The 23,940-nt window shown below is 37.0% G+C and overlaps 1 protein-coding gene and 1 pseudogene across 10 annotated transcripts in view; both read left to right on the top strand.

Annotated features, from left to right (window-relative positions):
- Positions 1–3,029: 3,029 nt before the first annotated feature.
- The window catches only part of PRKACB (protein kinase cAMP-activated catalytic subunit beta), a 154,703-nt gene continuing 133,792 nt past the window's right edge, over positions 3,030–23,940 (top strand). For all 10 annotated transcript variants that reach the window (XM_005542901.4, XM_045368260.2, XM_045368251.2 and 7 more), the window contains exon 1: positions 3,030–3,363. In XM_005542901.4, coding sequence (XP_005542958.1) covers positions 3,318–3,363 — 46 coding nt within the window. In that variant the 5' untranslated portion in view covers positions 3,030–3,317. The remainder of the gene's footprint in view (positions 3,364–23,940) is intronic.
- Positions 10,843–11,978, top strand: LOC141407756 (thioredoxin, mitochondrial pseudogene; annotated as a pseudogene).

Below are 23,940 nucleotides of genomic sequence, written 5' to 3'. Positions count from 1 at the left end.
AAAACAAAATTAGCTTACCCCTGCTCTGGTTTAAGGAAGATTATACTTTAAAAGTATGTTTGCTAAATAGTTTTTAATTAGTTAACATCCACAATCATTTATTTGTAATTACAAACAAGTTGTTTTTCATTATTGGTCACTCTTAAGAAAAACAAGTACTTCCGACATACATTGTGTTTGAGGGTGCTTTACTTTAAAAGAACTTGGAAATCAAGTTGGCAATATAAGTAGAAACTACAAAATAAATTTGAAAAAATATTTACTAATTTTCTCCCCTTTTCTCACTCATGAGTTAAGAGGTGGTCTAGAAAGAAGAGTGCCAAGATTCTTTGTTCATAAACCTTAGTTTTCTCATCTGCAAAATACGGATTTAAAAACCTAATCTTAATGAGGATTAGATTATGTGTTTCAGAGTGACAGCATATAATCTAGAGCTCTGCCTCTTACCACTTGAGTGACCTTGGCCAACTTACTTCACTTCTTTGAGCTCTTGTTCCACTCATTTGTAAAATGGGGCTAAGATAGTTATCTGGCTTATGTAGGTTTGCAAATACCACTGGTATAATTTTCCCTTTTACACAATGCTGTATGTTCTCAGATTAGCAAAAATATTATATGGAAGGGAACTCAAAAGTATTTTCTCTGAATGAGTCCCTTCTTACTGCATCTGCTTTCCTAGGGAAACAAAATTACATAGTTCCATCTCTTTTTGTCTAGGGTACAGCAGTCATTGGTGGCAAAGGATAGAAATTGCCTCATGGAACCTCCAATTATTCACGAATAACTGGACAGTTGAAATTTCTGCCCCTTCCAGAATGTTAGAAAACCAGTTCATAAAACATACTCTTTTAGATGCTACATAAATTACAAATTTCTATAGAAAACTCTTCTAATAATGAAAAACAACTTGTTTGTAATTACAAATAAATGATTATGGATGTTAACTAATTAAAAACTATTTACCAAACTATACTTTTAAAATATAATCTTCCTTAAACCAGAGCAGCAGTAAGCTAATATAAGAAGCAGAAAAAAGTGGTATAAAGAAAAAAGAAAAATAGCAAGAAATTTTAAATTGCTGATCACTTTTTCTCTATCATTAAGAACTTATTTCCTTAACCAATAATAAAGTTAAATTGAGAAAGAAGGGGAGACAATTTGTAAAGCTGAATTTTTTGCTTTACTTATTAATTTTTCAGGTATAGTTATATTGTATCCATTTTTGTAATAGCTCTCAAATGTCTCCTTTGTAAATTAATGATTTACTATGTAAATGGTAGCCCTCTTATTAGAGACCTAGAATTCAAAATTATGTTAAAGTGCCAAATTATGCACACGACCACTCTTTTATCATTAAAGCGGATTTATTTAAAAAGGTTACATTTAAAACTCACCCCAATGACAGTAGTATGAATATTCTATGATACTAGAAAGATTCCCTCTAGAATACAGAATATCAAAAGTTGTCTTTAATTGGTATACATGTGGTTCAGTGCTATTTATTGAACTTTCTATGTATGTGGGGCAAAATAACAGCCACAACACAAAACTAAATGGGATTGGAGATGACATTGTTGTGACACTGTTGTATGCCGACACAAAACCTCACATCATCTAGTCCAAATCCTTGCTTCACTATTTTTATTTTATTTGAATTGAAACCCAGAAAACAATATAATACATTTCCTTGAGACGTATACTCACTATGCATCTATCACTTCAAGTCAATGGGATTTCAAATGGAGAGAAAGCAATTTACCACAACATCCACAAGTTTTTGGTCAACATTAAGAGACAAAGGATCAGATTTTTGGAGCCCAATTGCCTGGGTTCAAATCCTGCTTCCACCAGATAATAGCTGTGTAATCTCGGTAAGTCACTTCTTTGTGCCTTAATTTGCTCGTAACTAAAATGATGACAGTAAAACCACATCTCTCATAGGGTTCTTATGAGGAGCAAATGAGTTACTATTCGTATAGAAGTTGTAATGCAGTATACATTAACAGAATTGGTGATAATAGGAAGTTTACTAATAATCTTATCGCTCCATTTTTTGTCAGTAATGAAAATTTTTTTAAAAGCCTGAGAAATTTCAAGTCAACAGGTATTCGTAAAACACCTACTATGCCTGGTGCCTTGGGAACATAGAATAATTTGGGAAGTTACAGTCTATTTTGACTTTGTAATAAGTGGAAAACACAGAGCAAAGTTCAATGGAACCACAAAAATGCTAGAGTGCCATATAATTTACCTAAGTAAAGCTAACAGCAAAATCAAGTATTCTAAGATTTATATTAATAAAAACGCAACTAACAATTGGGAATGTATTTATTTTCAGATCTACACGGAAGTTGCTAAATACAATGCTGTACATCAACAGAAGTTGTGCAGAAATAGTAAAATTTTCCTTTATCTCCACCTGGGAAGTCTGAAAACATAGGGCTTGTGACTGGAGCCTACTATCCCCGAGGACAACGCGGTGGGCTCAGCGAATACCTCAATGTGCGAGGGAATGAAAGGCTCGAACTACGACCGTGACTAGGGACCAGGCTTTTCCTACTGCCGATGCCGGGCAGATGCAGACCCAGAGACCACCCTTGCGCGCGATCTCCAACCCGAAGGTGCGGCTCTTTTTCGGACCTGGCGCTGTGAGGAAAAGGCAGTCTTTGAGTGAGGAGCCGCCGCGTGGCGGGACACAAGGAAAACCACCCGAGCCGCTGAACGGTATCCCGCGACTCCACTCCAGGGCACTGGGAACGCCAGGCTGAGGAGGGACTCTGCCGTCCGCAAAGCTAGCGGTTCCCACTCCACCTCCCACTATCTCAGCGATGGGCATCCGAGCACTAGACCGGGATACCGCGGCGGAGGAGGCGGTCAGCGGAACCTCAGGCCCCAACCCTGGGCTCGGCCAGCTAAGGGTCCACCGCCCGCCCCCGGGGTCCCGGGCGACGTCACTTCCGGCGCGCGCACCCGCGCGCGAAGACACAGTCGGGCCAGGGCCTAGCCCGGGCGCGCGGCTGCCCGGGGGCGCGCGGGGAGGGCGGGCCGCGCGAAGGGGGAGTGTCTGCCCGCCGCCGCTACTGCTGCCGCCGCCGCCGCCGCCGCCGCAGCAGCCGCAGCTACCGGTGCTGAGGAGTTCGCTGGAACCCTTTCCTCAGACCCGGCCCGGTCTCCCTGCCCGGACTCCGGGCGCCAGCGCTAGGCGCACTCACCGCTTTGACGGGTGCAGAAGCGGGAGTTGCCCCAGACTGTGGAGTGGCGGGCACGGCCCCAGCCCCCCTTCCCCTCCCTGACCCCTTCTTGCCATCGCCCCAGACATGGGCAACGCGGCGACCGCCAAGAAAGGCAGCGAGGTGGAGAGCGGTGAGTTGAAGGCCGGGTCTGGGTATCCGCTGGGCGGGCCGGCGCGGGGCACCGAGGCCCCTCCGGGTCGCAGCTCCTGAGGCCGCGGGCACGGGCCAGGCCTAGTAGCGGCCGCCGGGAGTCGTTCTGGGGGGCCGGGGGACCAGCTGCCTTCCTCCTCCATTCCGACCCCCCAGCTCCGTGTTGAGGGCTGAGTGCGAAGGGCCGGATGTGGGGATCCTGGGAAGAGCGTTCCCTGGGATTCCCTTTTTCACTCTAGCGAGGAGGACTTGCACACATTCTGGAACACTTCCCCAAATATGGTCCGAGGAAAGAAGTCCCCAGTGCCATCCCACCCCTGCTTTCCCCTCTCGCCGACTCTTTGGGAGCTACAGGTAGTGGTGCTGTGGGTAAGGTTGGCTCTTCTCCCTCCATCACTTGGGTCCAACCCAACCTTATCACAAGGCGGGGGCTGCTAGTCTGGCTCTACGCAAGTGAGGCTAATCCTGAGTGAACAACTCTGCCTTAGAGATCCTTCATCTCTTCAGATTAGGAATGGAAAACATAATGAGACCAAACAGCAACTTTATCCATTAGAGAAAAAAGCCAGGCAGGTTTGCCTTTTCTCTAGACATTCTAGGATCTGCTGCAATGCCTGTAAAACTTAAAGGTCATTCGGAGTGGAAGTGCTTCCAGAACACGGTTAATTTCTTCTGAGAGCTGAAGGTGCGGGTACTCCACACTTTACATCAAAAAGTAAAATATCATGAAAATGGAATTTCTGTATGGCTGTGAGGTGTGTGTGTGTGTCTGTGTGTTTGTGTATGCATGTATACACATGCATATATATGTGTGTATATATGTGTCAGTCAGAATGGTCGTGAAATAAAACTTGGGTTTGCCTTTGTAAAGTTTATATATTTTTATAATTCAGAATGGCCGAATAACAGATGATATTTGTTACATCACCAGTAGTGAATGACATGTTAGCACTTAAAGTGGGCCTGATAATTTTAGTTTGTGTAAATATTACTTGTAATGTTTTCATGGTTGTAACATAAGAATTAGGCTAATTTTATAATTTAGCATGAAGGAAATAGCTTTTTTTTCTGTATTAGTAAAGTAGAATTCATTTAGAAGGATTTAGTCATTCATTTGGTTTAACATAAATAGATCAGATTATATGGTTTATGTTTCATCAGTAAGGTTTTGGTATCAATTTTTGGGAGCTCCAGAAAAGTTTGATGAGCTATTATATAAACTATTTAAGAACACACAGTATGTCATACAGAGATCTAAAGAAACCATTGTAGAGGTAGAATGTATGTTATTTTATTTATTTATTTTTGAGATGGAGTTTCGTTCTTGTTGCCCAGGCTGGAGTGCAATAGTGCAATCTTGGCTCACTGCAACCTCCGCTTCCTGGGTTCAAGCGATTCTCCTGCCTCAGCCTCCCGAGTAGCTGGGATTACAGGCGTCCACCACCACACCCGGCTAATTTTTGTATTTTTAGTAGAGACGGAGTTTCACCATGTTGGCCAGGCTGGTCTCGAACTCCTGACCTCAGGTAATCCACCCACCTCGGCCTCCCAAAGTGCTGGGATTACAGGCGTGAGCCAACGTGCCCGGCCTTTGTTATCTTTTTAAAATTGCGGAAATATAGTAACTAACTGTACAGGAAGTATAAAAAATGCAAAAAGCGTAAAGAATTATTTGTACCTTATATGTTGTCATTTTTCGTGTTAATTTAAAACTGTATAAACTTAAAACGTGCTAATTGTGTTACAAAAGAGTGTTTGGAGAATGATCCTATTAGTAGTTTTCATTAGCAAGTGCTGACCTGTATAATGTTTATATTTTGGATAATGATAGTAGACTCTCCTGTGACCTGTATATTTTTTATTAAGTTATCAAAACAATTCTCCCTTAGACAGTATTAATTTGCAACTCATAGCTGTGAAATAACCTCAGAATATTTACTGAAAACAGAATGGAAACTTCAAATGTTTATCTGAACATATTTAAATTATTTCCATGAATAAATTCTTTCCTATGTTTTAAGTGTTAATGACAGTCTAGTACTTATTAGTCAGCTTTTTGTGTAACTTTGTTTATGGAAACAAGGTCATTATAATAGTTTAAAAAGCTGTTGTGAAGTGACCAAAAAAAAAAAATAGCGTGTTATGTGTCATAGGGAAAATTATTTGAAATGTCATGTGTTGATTAATGTTTGTAATTTCATTTGGAGCAATGTTATCAGGTATATGTTGCTGTTCTGTAGTAAACAAAGAAATTGTATTTTAAACTTAATGAAAGAACTCTTATCATTACATACCTAACTGTTCTGTGTATTTTTTTAAAGAATTATTCTTGAAAATTTGTTTTTCAAAACTTTTAGAAATATATGATGTTACAGATCAGCCTGTACAATCATTCCTTTTCAAAGATCCTGATCTCTGAAGAAGCTGGAGTTGAGATCATACTGTTAGTAATAACCGAGTAAGGAATAGAGTCTGATGCCTGCACTCCATTCAGCATCACTGAATAATCAGTTAATACATTTATTTTCAAAATATTCACCAAATGTTTTAGTTTCAATTAGAGACTATAAGTAAAAGCTAAAACATGTTACTGTCTAATGGGTAACTCATATATATAAGAGTTACCTGAAAGGCAAAAATACAAGTGCTAACATTATGGAAAGTGGAATTAGAACTCTGAAAATTGCTGTATGAAAATGTTTGATTTGAAAAGTTGATTAAAAATATCAAGTCAGTTAAGATTTCAGGTTCAGTTAGCACCAAGCTTCAGAAAGGCAGGTGATTCCAGAGCTTAGTTCTAAAAATATTCCAGAAGAATGAAGTTGAAGTTAGGCATAAAGATAATTTAGAAGGGTCTTGGTTAACTTTGACTATCTGGTGCCTGTATTATACTCTACTGAAACTGGTCCCTCTATTAGAATTAACATTTTCTGGGGTAAGACCTAAAGGCTAAGTGAGATTCCATCTTCATCTCCACAGGTTTTGGAGATAACATTAACTTAGGTACCTGTTGTTCTGCTGTAGTGAATTAGGAAATTGTATTGATGTATCTCAAAACTTAATGAAAGAATAACTGGCGCTATTATATACATAATAGTATATGATAGTGTGTGTTTTTAAAATTACTCTTGAAGATATATCCCTTTTAAAATTTGGATGTAGTTATTTAAACATCAGCTAATACAGAGAAACATAAATTTTAGAAATATGATAAAATTCTCAGAGAAGGTTTAAACTCTTGTCAGTTAAGTTTGTTTTACTTATCCAGTCTTTTACCTTTTACACCAGCCCCAGTCACCAACACACCAAAAAAGCACACTACTTCTTTTAACCTGGGAGGGGTTTTTATTTATTTCATTTAAAAAAAATACTATACCTCCAGGTTGCCTATTGGGCTTTGTGTTATACATTCATTGCAAAAATGTTGAGGCCCATGAGTGAAAAGTGTTGGTAGAGATTTGAATGTAGATTCTTTCATGACTGCAAGTCATTAAGTTACCATATGACCTAGTGTTCACATATGATCTTTGAATGTTTTCCAGAGTATTTCTCTGTCCTATGGATTTGAAAGTCAATAGGAATTAATCATAGAAAGCCACCAGTAGACTAGGTTCAACAAAAATTTTTTGAGGACTAATATGTGCCGGGTTATCTAATGCTTTCCATGTATAAACTTTTACTTAATCTTTTTAACTATAAAGTACTTGAGTTATTCCTTCATTTATGGATGAAGAAACAAAGGCTCCGAGAGCCTAAGTGACTTGCTTAAGGTTGCATAGCTAGTAAGTCAAGAAGCAACATTTAAATTGAGGCAACTGTAAGCCCAGAACCTGAAATTCTAACCACTTTGCTGAACAGCCTCTCTATCCAGTAGAATAGCCAATGCTAAGACACACAGAATAGCTTAGACAATTATAGCATGTTTCACTTTTCAAACATGACTTTTATTTGGTATATTAAAATCTTAAGTGAAAAAGATTATTTTTTTCTTGTACCATTCTCTGGATTCAGTTTTATCATCATCTTTTCGGATTCAATATAGTAGAATTTCAAATTAAACCACATAAAACTAATTTTATTTACTTAAAGGCTTCATTACCGCAGTACTTGTATTTATTTATTTTCCCATTTGTAAATGTATACTTTTCCCTTCTTGCCGAATAGTCAATCAAAAAATTATTATTTGAACTTGTATTATCATTTTAAAAGTATTGGCAAATTCTCATTTCAGAGTAGCACTGTCCAGTCAAACATTCTGTGATAATGGAAGTGATCTCCACCTATGCTGTCCACCATAGTAGCTACTAGCCACATGTCTATTGAGCACTGGAAATGTGAATAGTACCACTGAGAAACTGAATCTTTAACTTACATGTGGCTAATTAGTGTTTGGTAAATTGGACAGCACAGGTTTAGAACATAGCTGTTTTTTGCATTTAATAAAAATGCCAACCCATCTTTCTGTCATCTTGGTTATTTGTGGATCCTTACAAGTGTGTGTAGATTAATGGAATGCTGAATTTATTTTTTCTCATTTAAGAATTAACTTATTTCCTCAGCATTTCCTCAGAATAAGTATTTATAAACTTAGTGAACAAATTATTATAGTTCAATAATTTGTGTGTAATTTATTAACTACAAAGTTAAATTCTTTTTGGGGCTGTATTAGAATTAAAATTTTGTGATTTTTAATACTCAATGTCAGTGAATATTCTTTTATTGAAAAATTTTTGTAGATTTAAATGTTGATGAGCAATGTAGTGATTTCTTATATCTTACTTAGGTCTTTGCACCTTTCAATTATCAAAGGAAAATCAGTAGCAGATATTTGTTCCAATTCAGTAGAATGCAGAGGTACCTGGGAAATCTTTCTTGGGTGTAAGATGAAAAAAGTCAAAACAATCAGTTATGCAGTTTTGATGATAAATACATATGATCTCATCCAGTTCCATGATTTTGTGAATCTGTTTGTGCGGATTGTCTACTGTATCAAATTATCTCATGTTCAGGAACCATTTTTCCTATTCTCCTCCTCAGTGTCCTTCACTTAGACTGTAGACAGATTGTTGCTTTTTCATTGCCAGCAGTAGGATAATTAGAGGCATGAAAGCCAGCTTAGAAAAGTAAGCCATGGCTGAGTGACAGAAGCAGCACGTGAGAAGGTGCTAGGTAAGCCAGGATAGCTATTAAGATCCTGTCAGATAATTAGTAGTTGACCATAATTCATTTTGACATTCCATTAAATTAATTTTTAAAACTTAGTACAACTTATGAAGTTATATATCTTGGTGATAAATGTTTGTATACATGGGTGATCAAATTTCCTCAGATTAATAAATCCTAAATTTTTAGTGAAAAACATTGTGTTAAATAGAAAAGTGTGAAATTTATAAAAGGTAAATGTACTTAGGTCAGTATCATTATTTTGAGTATTTAATCTTACTTTTAAATGTATTCCTTCAAGAATGTCCTATATAGTTCTTTGTTCATTGCTTCATTCATTCCTTTATTCAGTACACATAATCAAGCTCCTAAAATGTGACAGACTCTACACAAGACTATGGGAATGAAGATTGAATAGGCCGCAGTACCTGCTTAGGGTGCCTATATTCCAAAGGGGGAAAGATAGACATGTCAACAAATACATGAAACCTGTCACAAATCCTTTCATTAAAGTTCAGCTGGGAACCGAGGGAAAGAAAGGTCATTTCCACTGGGATGGGGAGGAAGAGGTTCAAAAAGGACTTCAAAGAGGACTTGAGCCCTGAGTTGAGCATTGAAAATGATAAATGTTCATCACATGGATTATAGGAGGAAGGGTGTTGTGAGTAGACAGAGCATTGATAAGTGAAGATGCAGAGAAGTAAAGCCATGTAACGTATTCAGGAGAAGGAAGTAAGTTGCCCATTATGATTAGATGATGGAATGTGAGGTCGGTGACAGGAAAAGGGGACATTGTATAATGATAGATGAAACTGAAGAAATGGACAGAGGACCACATAATGGAGAGAGTTTGAATTTTATCTTTCAGACAACAGGGAGCCGTTGTGCACTTGGAAATAAGAGAGAAACATGATACAATTTGGGTTTAAAAGAGGTTACTTTGGTGGTGATGTGAAGATAAATCATTATGGAGCAAGTGGAATAGAGGCAAGATCAGTTATAAGACTCCTATGATAATTTGGGTGAGGGCTATTGAGGGTCTGAACCAAGGTGGTAAAGGTAGGGATGGAGAAAAGGATCTGAAATGGGAGAAATCTGAAAAATTGAGCAGAATGTATTTTACTGATTGCATGTGGGAAATGAGGAAAAGGAGAATTGGGGATGAAACGTTACATTTTTAGCTTCAGTGTCGTGGTAGATGGGTTGTAACGCCGGTAATAGAGTCAGGAAAGGAATACAGAGGGCAGGAGTACGTTGGGGGTTGGGGTTGGGACATACTGAATTTGGGATACCCATGTCATTTCTGATAAATGATAGCTGATTGGTTATTCTATGTGTGAATTGTCTTTTATCTCCCAGCCATGGGGGAAAATGACCTTGGATGGTCAAGGGACCTTTTCCACATTTTATCCTCATTTTACTCTTTTCAAAGACAACTGTTTAGAAACTATAGAAACTGGCCGGGCGCGGTGGCTCAAGCCTGTAATCCCAGCACTTTGGGAGGCCGAGATGGGCGGATCACGAGGTCAGGAGATCGAGAGACGATCCCGGCTAACACGGTGAAACCCCGTCTCTACTAAAAAATACAAAAAAATAGCCGGGCGAGGTGGCGGGCGCCTGTAGTCCCAGCTACTCGGGAGGCTGAGGCAGGAGAACGGCGTAAACCCGGGAGGCGGAGCTTGCAGTGAGCTGAGATCCGGCCACTGCACTCCAGCCTGGGTGACAGAGCAAGACTCCGTCTCAAAAAAAAAAAAAAAAAAAAAAAAAAGAAACTATAGAAACTATAACATCTGGCATAACTTACATAAATTAAGAATTTTATATACTAAAAGTTTAACCTTTTTGTTTTAAAAAGAGGAAAGCCAAAGTGCTGATGAGAACAGTGTAACTTTTAAAGAAACAAAGTAATTTAAAATCATAAAATATTACTTTTATAATTTAAGTGTGCGTCCTCTAAGCTATTCAGTTTTGTAGTTATACAGGGTAGTGGAAAGAACATGTAAAATATAGCACCAACATCTATTATGTACTAAGTAAATGTCGGTTTTATTCCCCTAGAGTCCTTTAACATAGATGTTTAAAAGTTCAGATGTAATTGAATAGTAAAATCATAAACTTGAGAGTAAGAAAAATCTAATTTTTTTTCCTAATACATTCTAATATCTCACTTTGGACATATGTTTTAATATCTCCAAGTTATGGTATAAAATTGAGAGGGATGGCCTAATGACACTGTGATCTCTTCTTCCAGCTTTATAATCCAATGCTTCTATTATATTTATTTAAAGGAAAAAATATACACTTAGGAAGCAACAAGATTAGGCAATAAATCATAAAAAGTGCTCACAAAATGTGTAGGCAGAGAAGTGGCAAATGATCCTCAATTGAGCAAATAAATATATGGTAATGTATTTGCGAAAACTTTTGATTTACATTTAAGGAATGATAGTAATGGACAGGAGTGCCCTTGACAGGCAGGGAGGGCTGGGCTGTGTATCCCTCTGCTCGCACTGCAGGGAAATGTCTCAGTGACTTTTCCTGAGGAGGTTCCTGGTCTCAGTCGTCTCCAGGAAGCCCTCTCAGGATCGGTGGCCACCTCTCATGGAGTCCTGCAGACCCCACAATGCAGTCCTGGTGGCCTGGCTGTAACACCCAACTCAGATCGGATAATATACACCACCAGGATCTCCTCGATGACCGTTAATATCCAGGATGGACGTGACTTTCAAGACCAGCTGGTCAACAGTGAGACGCCCATGGTTGTGGATTTCCACACACAGTGGTGTGGACACTGCAAGATACTGGGGCCAAGGTTAGAGAAGATGGTGGCCAAGCAGCATAGGAAAGTACTTATGGCCAAGGTGGATATTGATGACCACACAGACCTCACCACTGAGTATGAGGTGTTGGCGGTGCCCACTGTGCTGGCCATGAAGAATGGGGATGTGGTGGACAAGTTTGTGGGCATCAAAGATGAGGATCAGCTGGAGGCCTGCCTGAAGAAGCTGATGGGCTGACAAGCAAGGACTGGTTCCCTTGTCCCGTGTAACACCAATAGAACTCTTCCTGCCACCTCTCTCCTGTCTGGCCTCTGGGGTCCATGCTTAGAGCCCAGGCTCCAGCAGTGAGTGCTTCCGAGCTGGTGGACTGCCCAAGATGGTGGCAGACAGCATCAGAGGATGGTGCTGCTGCTGATCCAGGGACTGCCTTCTTCCCTCCCACATGCCTTTCGTCCCCTCCCACTAGGGCCTATGGCAGTTCTCTCAGGATGCATAGAGAGAGCCCAGGCCAGCCCACAGCACTCCTGTTCAGGCAGCCACACCTTGGTCCTCATCTCTGGTCCCTTCCGATCTGAAGCCTCGTGCCTGGCTCATCTGCCACCTGCATTTCTCTTTCCTGCTGCTGTTTTGTAAAAAGAAAAAGAAAAAAGAAGCCCAAACTAGTGAGAAAAATACGTAATTCTCTCATTTTTTTTGTAGGTCTGTAATAAAGAACTTAGTCATCCCTTCCACCTCCTACTGTGAAGAGCAGACCCTGGGTCCCACAATGAAATCCTGTGTAGTCGCCCATCCCCATTCCCCAGGGAACCCCCTCCCAGCTAGCCTCCCAGGCAGGGGGCCAGAAAATGAGTGATGGACTGGGGAACCCTGTAGAGCCTTGATTCTGGAAGGCTCGAGGCACCTCCTTCGCTCCTTAGCTGGGCTGTTGGTCCTCTGAGCAGGGGGCTTAACTGTGAACAATATCAGACCAATAAAGCAAGGGTCTGTACCTAAAAAGACAAATTTATGAATCACTGTACTATCTTTGAAGATATTTTCATGTCCTACTACAAGTAAAGGAACCATCAAAATGTTCACCATCAGGGCAGAGTCTTGGAAATAAAACATGAAACATTCTATTCCTTATGTGAAATCATTAGCGTACTATGTATAGATGTGGTGGTCTGTGTATAGCAGAACCAGAGAAACTTTAGATCAGGGGCAGCTAACAGGAGTAAGAGCATGGAAAGTCTATTGTGTGTGAATAAACTATATATATATATATTTCATTTAATCTAGAAAAATTAAGGTTACATGATTAAAGTGTGTAAAATCAAGTAGCATAGACAGAAAATCTGGGATTGCTCACCTAAACTTGAAACCCTAGAACCCGTGGACTATTCTTCCAAACTTATAAAAGCTAGTTGTAGAACAAGTAAAATGAATTGTCGTAAAACCTTGATATAAACTGGGCTTAGACAATAAATGTATTTAACTGATTAGTCATTTATGTTTAAAGGTGAAACATATGTGTTTACAAATTTAGGTAGTATTTTTAGCAATTTCAAAAGCAAGAAAATTTTAATGCTTTTTTACTCTTTAAAACATTTTTAAATTTTTATTTATTTTGAAACAGAGTTTTACTGTGTTGCCCAGGCTGGACTCAAACTCCTGGGCTCAGGCAGTCCTCCTGCGTAGCTGGGACTGCAGGTGTGTACCACCGAGGCTTGTTTTTTTACTCTCTATAGGTTTTATAATCTCTCCAGCCCCCCGGCACTTTCCAAAAGAATCATCAGTATTTATAACATAAGTCTCTTTCTTGCTAATACTAAGGTTTACTACTATTATGCAGATAAATTTTTTTCCCCTGATATGGTGGTATAACTTAAAATGCTTTTAGTGGATTTCTTTATTTTAATCTGCTATAATTAATGTATTCATTTAGTTTATTTTTATTCCCTAACCAGTGAAATAGGGAGTAAAGAGTTGTCTTCATGTAGCTAGCTCATAGTCTAGTAAAAGATTTAGACAAGTAAAAGCACAATTATGAGAATGTTGTAGGAAGTGGATTATAGGACGTGTTTTTTGTAATGTGAATTAGATTCAGTAATGCTATGTATCTATGCAGAAAATTTTCCGAATCAAATTTGATATTCTTATAAGAGAGAAATGCACCAGTTAAATTGATACACTAGCATAATTGAAATTAGTTCTGCCTTAGAAAATCCAATGTAGATGCCATATTTTTTTATCTGGCCTGGTGTAACAAGGTATAAAGTCCCAGGCTCTCTGACCACAGTTTAATGTTATATTCACTGTTGTCTTCTATTCATAGGTTAATTTTTCAGGGACATCTTAAACTTGTTTTGTTGTAAGACAGCTGTGCAATCCAAACCATTAGGTCTGTGACAAGCCTGTTTTCTCAATCTGGACTTGTCCTTAGAAAATTAAAGAGACTGTACTTGTGATCTTATTAGTTTAGGGTCCTGTTTAGTAAAATGAATATTCCATTTCTATACTGTATTCTTCTTAAGTAGATGACCATATAGCATCAGCAGGCCATTGTTGTATGTGAGCCACAAACTTCAGAGAGCATGTTGGTATAGGTATTAATTACTTCTTTTACAGGGGCTAGCTGTACTGGTAACTTAGCTCTTTCAATCTTAGCTCAACTCCCTCTGAGTAGGAGCCATGACAGGTTAAACTGTGGAAGAATATGAGCCTCACTTTAGGCTGTAGTCTTGAGGTCATGAATAAGCCATAGTTCAATTCATAGAATGGCAGGCAAAACATTCCCTTGTTTGTCTTTCATTCATTCTTAATCAGTACTTACTGAGCACCTACTTCAAACCAGGCATTATACTAGTCTGTAGATGCAAATAAAAATAAGACTTGGTTCCTGTCCTTAAACTGGTAGGCAGATACAGATATTTATAGTAAGGCATACAGTGATACATAGGTACCTGAGATTAATACTAGTGTGAAAATGCAGCATAGGAATTTATATAGGAGTGGTATACAATTTCTGAGATCATCTTGGGAAATAGACTGAAACTAACTGAAATGGGAACTTGCTTTGAGTCCATTTTGGAGATATTTACATCTGTAATTGTAGCACTTGTACTACATTGCTTTTTCAACTCCTATCCCCACTACAGTGTGATCTGGCAAAGCAGTGTCTATGTCGTTTAGTTTTTTAATCTCTGGAATGTGGTACAGTTCTTGGCTTATGTCATGGTGGGAGCTAAAATCATGGATAGTTAAGTGGATCAAAAATTCAAACCTCTTGTAGAAGCGTACATCCTCCTCCCTTTCCTTCATTGGCAGGAACTGTGTCAGTAATGTATTGACTGTTTGGGGATAATAGTTGATTAATGTGATAAGAGGGTACCTCTTTCCCTGCCTTTTTTTATTATGTAGTAGCTTCTTTGACATTTATATATCAAAATTATATCACAGTTGGTATGGGGAGATTGGTCTCAGGCAGGTAGGAAGAAGACACTGGACTAGGGAAAACTAGAGTATTATGCTCCCAACCTTTTGAAAAATTTGTTATTCAAGGCATATATCATTCAACTGTGCCAATGTGTTTCTCATCCTTGTTGCTGTCATTTACCAGTCTCTTGCTTACTTCTTATTCATCAAATACTTTGGCATCTGGCTCACAATGTTCCTCTACACTCTCAGCTCTGCATTCATTCTGGATGGTTTTGAATTCTATGTTAACGACTCATTTAACATCACTGCACCTCTGTTCTTTGACCATGTTATCTCCTATTCCCTTTTTGTTCATTTCAGATGTCTAGTTTCGCCAAGGACCATGTCATATTCATTAACTGCTCAAGAATCACCAATGTAGGTGTGTGATTCTTTGATCACAATTTCCTCTCCTTTTTGCTTGCTTTTTAAATATTCCCATTATGATCATTCTTCATCAGAACTTCTCATCCATTTATCCATCAGTCCTCTCATTTTCATTTTTTCTTCTTAACCATTTTAGATTACTTGGTCCCAAAATTCCTTTGCACATCTGCCTCTTTATCAAATCTCTCTAACAAAAAAGTAACTCATGATAAACTCAGCTATGTGCTTTCTCAGTGCTTTCAGCCAAGAGCCAAGCACTGCTAGAGAAAGCCACACAGAAGAACACTAGAAATTTACTATCATCAACCTCAAATGGGCTGTCAACATGACTTGACAGTTTTATCACATTTCTCTTATCAACTCTGTCTCTCATTCTTCACAAGTTCTATTTCATTTCTCTCTTTATACCTCTGACTTCTCCATTATCTGTTTCTAAGTCATGATATTACATCATATTTTACCAGGAAAAGAAAAGCTATCAGACAGGAACCCCTTTAACTTCTTCCTATTATTCACACCTACTGTATTTTAACTTGACCGTCTTGTTCTATTATAATAGAGGAGTTGTCTGTTATATCTATCTATTGTTACATCACACAGGACTCCTAAATTTAGCAACTTAAAGAGTGACAACATTTATTTTACTTCTGAAAGTAAGTAATTTGGGCGGAGCTCAGCTATGCGCTCTATATGACATCAGCTATCTTAGCTCAAAAGCTGGGGACTAGAAACACATAAAGCCTTGCTCATTTACATATTTCCCTGTTGATGCTGGCCGTACAGGTAATTTGTACCTTACTTAGGACTGTCAGCTGGAGCACCTACACATGACCTCTATATGTGGCTTGGGCCTTCATATCATGTGGCTAAGTTCCAAGAAGGAGGGAGAGAGCCAGGTATAAGCTGTATCACCTTTTATGACCTAGCCTCCAAAGTCAAGCAGTGTCACTTCAGCTGTATTCTGTTCATTAAGTGAGTCACTTTAATGAGTCTGTATCAAGGGAAGTTGAATTAGATTCCGCCCTTTGATGGAAGGAGTTAGAAAAATGTTGGTACATGTTGTAGATATCACATTGTACATCTTTCTCTGCAAGGCCAATCCCTCCACTATTACTTTGGATCCCAATCCATCCTGCTTTCCCAGGAGTCTTTGTATTCTTATCTTTTACATGTATAATAATATGTCTTCTCATTTATTTAAAAAATGTGTACCCCTTTTCCCTTCACTTTCAGTTTTCTCTTTGACCCTACTTTCTCTTTCCCTTTCTCATCGCTCACCTACTAAAGTGAACTGGCCTGTGATTTACAGTATGTGTGGTCAAATCAGTTGACTTTGGTGCCCAGGCAGGTAATTTTAATGTGTCTTGGGTAAAACCTGAGATGAGAAGAAAGAAAAAGGAGAAAATGTTCTTTTTCTGTTCTTACTGTGTTATAGTTACTTACAGTCAAGATACAGAGAACTTAAATTTAATGTAGTTCAGCTTTTAGAATACAACATGTTTGAATGTTGTGGTCTGCATATTAATATTTAAGTATTAACATGAAGTTATATGAAGTATGTAACAACATAAAAAATGTCAAACTGGGTTACATGCACAACCCGGTTTAATATATAAGAACCTATTCTTTAAATACCTTTAGAATCTTTGACCCAACAATTTCTTGGTTCTTTATAATTAGATTTAACTTTCTTGTTTTTTGGTTTTTGTTGTTGTTATTGTTTTGAGACAGGGTCTCGCTCTGTTGCCCAGGCTGGAGTGCAGTGGTGCGATCATGACTCCCTGCAACTTCTGCCTCCTGGACTCAGGCGATCCTCCCAACTTAGCCTCCTGAGTAGCTGGGACTACAGGTGTGTGCCGCCCTGCCTGGCTAATTTTCATATTTTTGGTAGAGACGGGTTTTTGCCATGTTGCCCGGGCTGGTCTTGAACTCCTGGGTTCAAGCAATCCACCCACCTCAGCCTTCCAAAGTTCTGGAATTACAGGTATAAGCCACCATAACCTTCTTGTTCTGTTACTCACACAAGTTTAGCATGAGAAATAAACATGTTAGTGACTTATCTTTAATCTTTATTGTACTCAAAGGCATCAGTGACCCAAAAATCTTCAAATGTTTTTTCCCAGTGATTTCTGTGACAATAACAGTGAGAGCCATAGTGGAGGTAGAGTTGGCAGAAGGAAACTTTTTTGGTTTTGGTTATGATTGTTTTTTGTTGTAATTTACTTTATAATATTCTGTATAGTAGAATTGAGAAACTATGTTACAGTAGTACTATTTTCAAGAAAAAATTTAATTGAAGTATACCATACATTTCAAAAGTATTCAAATCCTAATTTATAGGCCAATGAATTTGATAAAGTGAACACTCATGTGAATTTTCACCCATACCAAGAAATAGAATATTATTGAAACCCCAGAAGCTTCCCTCCTCCCTGTACCCAATCATTACTAGATTTAAAATGTGGAATACTACATCATGTTTTCCTTTGTGACTGCCTTCTTTCACTTACGTATTTGTGACACTTATCCATGTTTTTGTCATAGCAGTGATTTATTAATTTTCACAATATATATCATTGTATAAGTATAGCAAAACATTTTTTCTATGGTTGATGTAAATTTGGGTTGTTTCCAGTTTGGAGCTCTTATGAATAATGCTTTGAACACACTTGTACATGACTTTTGGTAAATATATGTATGTTTTGGTGAATATGTATTTGATGAATATGTGTTATGGATACACTCATATACATACATGCATATATACATGCATGTGTGTCTTTGTGTGTGCGTGAGAGAGAATGCTGTTGAATTAATTGCTGGATTTCTGGGTCACAGATCATGTGGTTCTGGAAAATACCACCAAATAAATTTTCAGATTGGTTGAACCTGTTTCTAACCAGCAGTGCTTAGGGTTTTATTCACTCCACATCCTTCCCAAACTTGATGTTTTTCATATTTCTAATTATACCTATTCTGGTAAACATTTCCTGGTAATAATTTGTACATCCCTTATGACTGATAGTGTTGATTACTTTTTCATGTTGGTATTGGTCATTTGGATATCCTCTTTTTATAAAACATTTTTTTTCAGGTATTTCCCCATCCCTTTTTTGCAGCATTCTGTTGTCTTTTTCAAAAAAATTGATTTGTAGAGTTATTTAACATGGGTACAGGTTCTTCCCCCCCAGACATATGTACTTCAAATATCTTCTTCTGTTTCATAGCTTGCCTTTTCACTTTCTTAACAATGTCTCCTTCATACTGTTTAATAATTTTCAAACTTACAAATAATTTACAAATCATTTCCTGTATGATTTGTGTTTTGTTTGGCCTTCTTTGGTTTTAAGAAGTTCTCACTACCCTAGGGTCATAGATATTTTCCTATGTTTGGTTTAGAAGCTTTCTTTTACCTTTCATATTTAGAAATACAGTCTATCTTGAATCAAGTGTATGCATCTCTCTCTCTGTTTCTCCCTGTCTCTCTGTCCTCTCTCTCTCTATGTGTGCGCTTGTGTGTGTGTGTGGTGAGGTAGGAGTCATTTTTTAATATCAGTATTTATTTGACACATCACCATTTAAAAGGAAAAAGAAATCGTCCCTTCCCCAAAGCACTGTAATGATATCTTTGTTATCAAAGGCTGAATATATTTGATTTACTTCTTTTCTGTTCCATTGGTTTTGTCTATTTTAGTATCAGTACAAAACTGCATGAATTCATATAACTTTATAATAGAAGTTATCATAATCAGTAGTATAAATGCTAAAACTTCATCCTTCACAATAATTTTGAATATTCTTTCTTTTTAATTTTCCTTTAAAAATTTTAAATCAGCTTGTCAGTTTTCACATACATAATTATATACATGAATCTTTTAGGAATCTTAATTGCGATTGCATTGAATATATAGTAGTTTGAGAAGAATTTTCATCTTTATGATATTGAATTTTTAAGTCCATGAAAAGTATTTCTCCATTTATTTAGATCTACTTTAACTTCTTTTAGTATCTTTGTAATATTCTGTATCTTCTTTCAGTAGTGCTTTGTAATATGCTGTTTAAATTTTAAATGTAATTTAAAAATTACATTTATTCTTAGTTTTACATGCTTTTTAATGTTACTATAAAGGGTATCAGTGTCAAAGTTTTATCTTCTAATTTTTCATTATGAGTATATAAGCATAGGGTTAGCAATTCTATGCTGACCTATCTAATGATCTTGCTAATTTTATTAACTGTAAGTTATTTATAGATACATTTAGATTTTATATATACACAAATCACGTTTTTGCTTAATTTTGACAGTGTAAACTTTTTCCTTTTAGTCCTTATACTTTTTTTCTTGCCTTATTGCACTGATTAGGACTTGCAATACAATAGTATATAGAAATCATGATAACAGCCACCCTTGTCATATTCCTGGTGTCACTGAAAAGCTTTTAATATTTTGGAACCAGGCAGAAAAATTTTAAGATAACCTGTTATCTTAAGTTTAAGGACGGTTTCTTCTATTGCTGGTTTGCTAATTATTTTTCCTTTGAGAATGGGTATTTAATTTTATGAGATGTTATTTCTGCATCTATGAGTTTTGAATGTTAAATTAATATTGCATACCTGGAATAAACCCAGTCTGGTTGCAATATATTATCCCATTCATATCCTTTTTTAATGTAATAGTGAATTTGGTTTGCTAAAATGTCTCCGAATGTTTTCTTTTATCATTATTCCATTGCTTTTCCTTTGACTAATGGTTACATTGATTAGTTTTCAAATATTTGGGGATTTTTGGGCTTAGTTTCACTGTGTTCAGAGAACATGTTTGGAATGATTTCAGTTCTTTGAAGTTTGTTGATACTTGCTTTATGGGTCACCATATAGCCATATACAGTAGTCATTTGTAAATGTTCCAATGACTTTTGAAGAGACTGTCTATTCTGCTTTTGTTGCCTACATGTACTCTCTCTCTCTCTCTCTCACACACACACACACACACACACACACACACACACACACACAAAGACAAGTTTAATTCACACTGAATTCAAGGTATTCTGTTTCATGTTATATTTCTTTAGAGAGGACTTATTTTACTTCTGATGTGATTCAGTATTATTTTTACTAATTACAGTCATGTGGTACATAACAACATTCAGTCAAAAACATACTAAATATACAATCATGGTTCTAAAAATTATACTACTTTATTTTAATGTACTTTTTATATGTTTAGATATACAAATACTATTGTATTACAACTGCCTACAGAATTCAGTACAGTAACATGCTGTATAGGGTTGTAGCCTAGGAGCAATAGGCTATCCATATAGCTTAGATATGTAGTAAGCTATACCATCTAGGTTTGTGTAAGTACACTCTTTGATGTTTGTACAATGACGAGATTGCCTAATGACACGTTTCTCAGAATGTATCCCTAGCATTAAGTGACACATGACTGTTTTTAACACTCCATCATGCATTGTTATTATTGTTCCGGGCCCTCAATATTTATATTTATCCCATCTTTTTTTTTTTTCTTTTGCACTTATTCCTTCATGCATTCTCTGGTCTAAGTTACTTGTGCCATAAGTAAGTCTTATGTAAAGGTGTCCTAGTGATGAATTATGTCAGTTTTTATTTATCTGGATTTGTGTATTTTTTACCTTTTTTAAGGATATGTTTTATAAGTATAGATAATTTTAAGTTGAGAATTACCTTCTTTGAACACTTTGAAGATGTTTCATCATGTTTTGTTTTCCATTGTTTTGTTGAGAAATCAGCTGTTAGTCTCAGTGTTGCTTTTCAAAGGTAGTATATCTTTTTTTTTCTTTGGTTGCTTTGAGATTTTCCTTTTGCCTTTGGTTTTCAGCAGTTTCACAATATGCCTAGGTGATTTTATTTTCCCTACTTTGTGTTTGCAACTTTTTAGAATCATGGCTCAAAATGTTTCATTTATTTAAGACCGTTTTCAATAAGCATATCTTAATATATTGCCTCTATCACATCTTTTCTTTCCTCTTGTTCTGGGATACCAATTACATGTATATGTAAAATTTCTGATATATAATTTCAATTATTATATTTTTAATCTCTAGACTTTCCAGTTGATTTTTCAGTTTCTACTTATAAAATTGTCTACTCATTTATATTCTTGTACAAATTAATCATACATATATTAAAGTTCATGTCTGAATTTATGGTTTTTATTACCAATGTGTTTTTCTATAGTATGTTTGTTCTCTTATTTTTGGTTATTTGGTCTTATCTTTTGGCATGCCTGGGAATCTTTAATTGAATGTTAGCAATGTGGAGAATTCAAGGAATTTTGTATCATGTTATATTTCTTAAGAGAGGACTTATTTTGGCTTATGGTTAGAGTTGGGTCAGATTGTGTTGATCCAGTCAACAATTGAGATGACTTATTGGCTGTTCTCGGTCTTTGTGAGGCTTGGTCTATTTCCTATTTATCCTTACTCCTATCGATGGAGCCTTTCAGTGGTTTTGACTGAAAGCCTGGCAGTGTTTATCAAGACCCTACTTCATGCTAGCCCTGAACTTCAATTTTTGTTTCCTCATTGTGAGATTACTGAAATATTTGCTTAGTTTTCTAATCTCCTAAAAAGGTGTTTCTCGGTATCTGTTCTTTAGTGTCATGCCTTAGGTATCTTAAACATCTGAATGCTTCAAGAAGAAAAAGTAGTACAGAATGTTGGGATTTTTATTTCTGGTTTCTTGGCCCCTAAAGTCTCTGAATTCCATTTTTTTCCCCTTGTCAGCCAAGTGTAATGTTGAATATCTGAGCCTTAGCTTTTTGCATGTCCTTTCTACCAACTGGGAAAATGCCCTGAGGGCAAAAGCAGTATAGATCTCTCTTTAATCATTTTCAGGACCTTGGTGTTCCTCAAAACCTGCTACCTCCTTTGCTACTACTTTCAAACAACTCTTAACCCCATTCCTGCCAGTATTTATGTTATTTTTAGCAAGAGCTTTTTTTTATATGTCACTTTATTGAAGCAGAAATCCCTTGATAGTATTTTTCTCCTTTTGTAAATCTGTGTAATGAATCATAGTATAAAGTGTGCACATTTTTAAGCTTATGGATTGAAGAGGTTTTACAAATGAATTCCTCATAATCGTGACTAGATCAATATATGCAAATTAACAGCATTCTAGAAGCTTCCTTTGTCCCTCCACAGTCAATAAGCATCCTTCCCTCAAACATAACCACTATTTTCATTTATGTCACCATAGATTAGTTTCGCCTGTTTTTCAGCTTTACATAAGTAGAATAACAATTATACTGTTTTGTATCTGGGATTTTGATTACAACATTGTTTGTAAAATTTAGTCCTGTTGCTGAATGTAAGGTTCTTTACTTTTTGTTAATGTATAGTGTTCCATGGTATGAATACACAATTTATTTTTTCTTTCTACATTTGATGGTACTTGGGTTGTTTTCCAGTTTGGGACTATTATGAACAGAACTTCTGTGAACATCGTTGACCATTTTTGTGCCTTTTCATACACATCTATACTCATTTCTGTTAGGTATATACCTATAAATGGAATACTGTCATAAAGCATATGTATCTGTTTTAGTAGATATTATCAAACTGTTTTCCAAAGAGGTTGTACCAATTTGCACTCACAGCAGCAGAGTAGGAGAGTTTCCATTGCCCCACATCTTCACCATCCTTGGTATTGACAGGTATTGTTTTGTTTTAGCCATTTTGGTTTGTATATTATTAAGGGTTCTCCAGAGAAACAGAACCAATAGGAGGTGTGTGTGGGGGGGGGAGGGGAAGATTATTTCTATAATAAATCTCCTCTTACATACATATATACTTATTATGGAAATTGACTCATGATTATGGAGGCTGATAAGTCATATGATCAAGTTGGGGAACCAGGAAACCTGGTGCTATAACTTAGTCTAAGTCCAAAGACCTGAGGAAAGGGAAGAGGAAATGGTGTAAGTCCTAGGCTGAGTCTGAAGACCCAAGAACTAGGAGCACTGATGTCCAATAGCAGGAGAAGGTAGATATTCCAGTCTTAAAAGAAAAGAAAACAAAAGAAAAAAAAGAGCGAATTTGCCCTTTCTCCACCTTTTTGTTCTATTCAAGCCCTCAGCACATTAGATAATGCTCATCCACATTAGTAAGGTTGATCTTCTTTATTCAGCCCACCGATTCAAATGCTGATCTCTTACGGAAACATCCTCACAAACACACCCAGAAATAATGTTTACCAGCTATCTGGGCATCTCTTAGTCTAGTCAAGTTGACACATAAAATTAACCACCATAGTGGGTGTATATCAGGATATAATTATGCTTTTTATTTTTGTTTCCCTGATGATTAATCATGTTGAACACCTTTTTGTGTGCTTATTGGGTTATTCAGATATCCTTTTTTAGATGTAATGCCTATTACATTAAATTAAATCTTTTGCCTATTTTTCTACTGGGAAAATAAAATAGGAGTTATTATTTTGCAGAAACGTTATACATTCATATAGCTTGTGAATATAAATAAAAATATTTTCTCCAAGTCTATGGGTTGTATTTTATTCTCTTAATTATATGCCTTGAACACAGCTTTTAATCTCAATATACTGAGAGTACTAACTTTTTGCTTAGCCCATTTTGTTTCCCTTTTAACAAATCTTTGCCTACTCCAAGTTAATGAAAATAGTTTCTTTTGTTCTACTAAAAGACTTATTATCTTTGTCACATTTAGGTCTGCTTGCATGTCTCAGAGCAGTAGAAAGCAATA

The sequence above is a fragment of the Macaca fascicularis genome, chromosome 1, assembly GCF_037993035.2.
Source record: "Macaca fascicularis isolate 582-1 chromosome 1, T2T-MFA8v1.1".
Classification (NCBI taxonomy): domain Eukaryota; kingdom Metazoa; phylum Chordata; class Mammalia; order Primates; family Cercopithecidae; genus Macaca; species Macaca fascicularis.
This window is presented reverse-complemented; position numbering and strand designations above follow the sequence as displayed.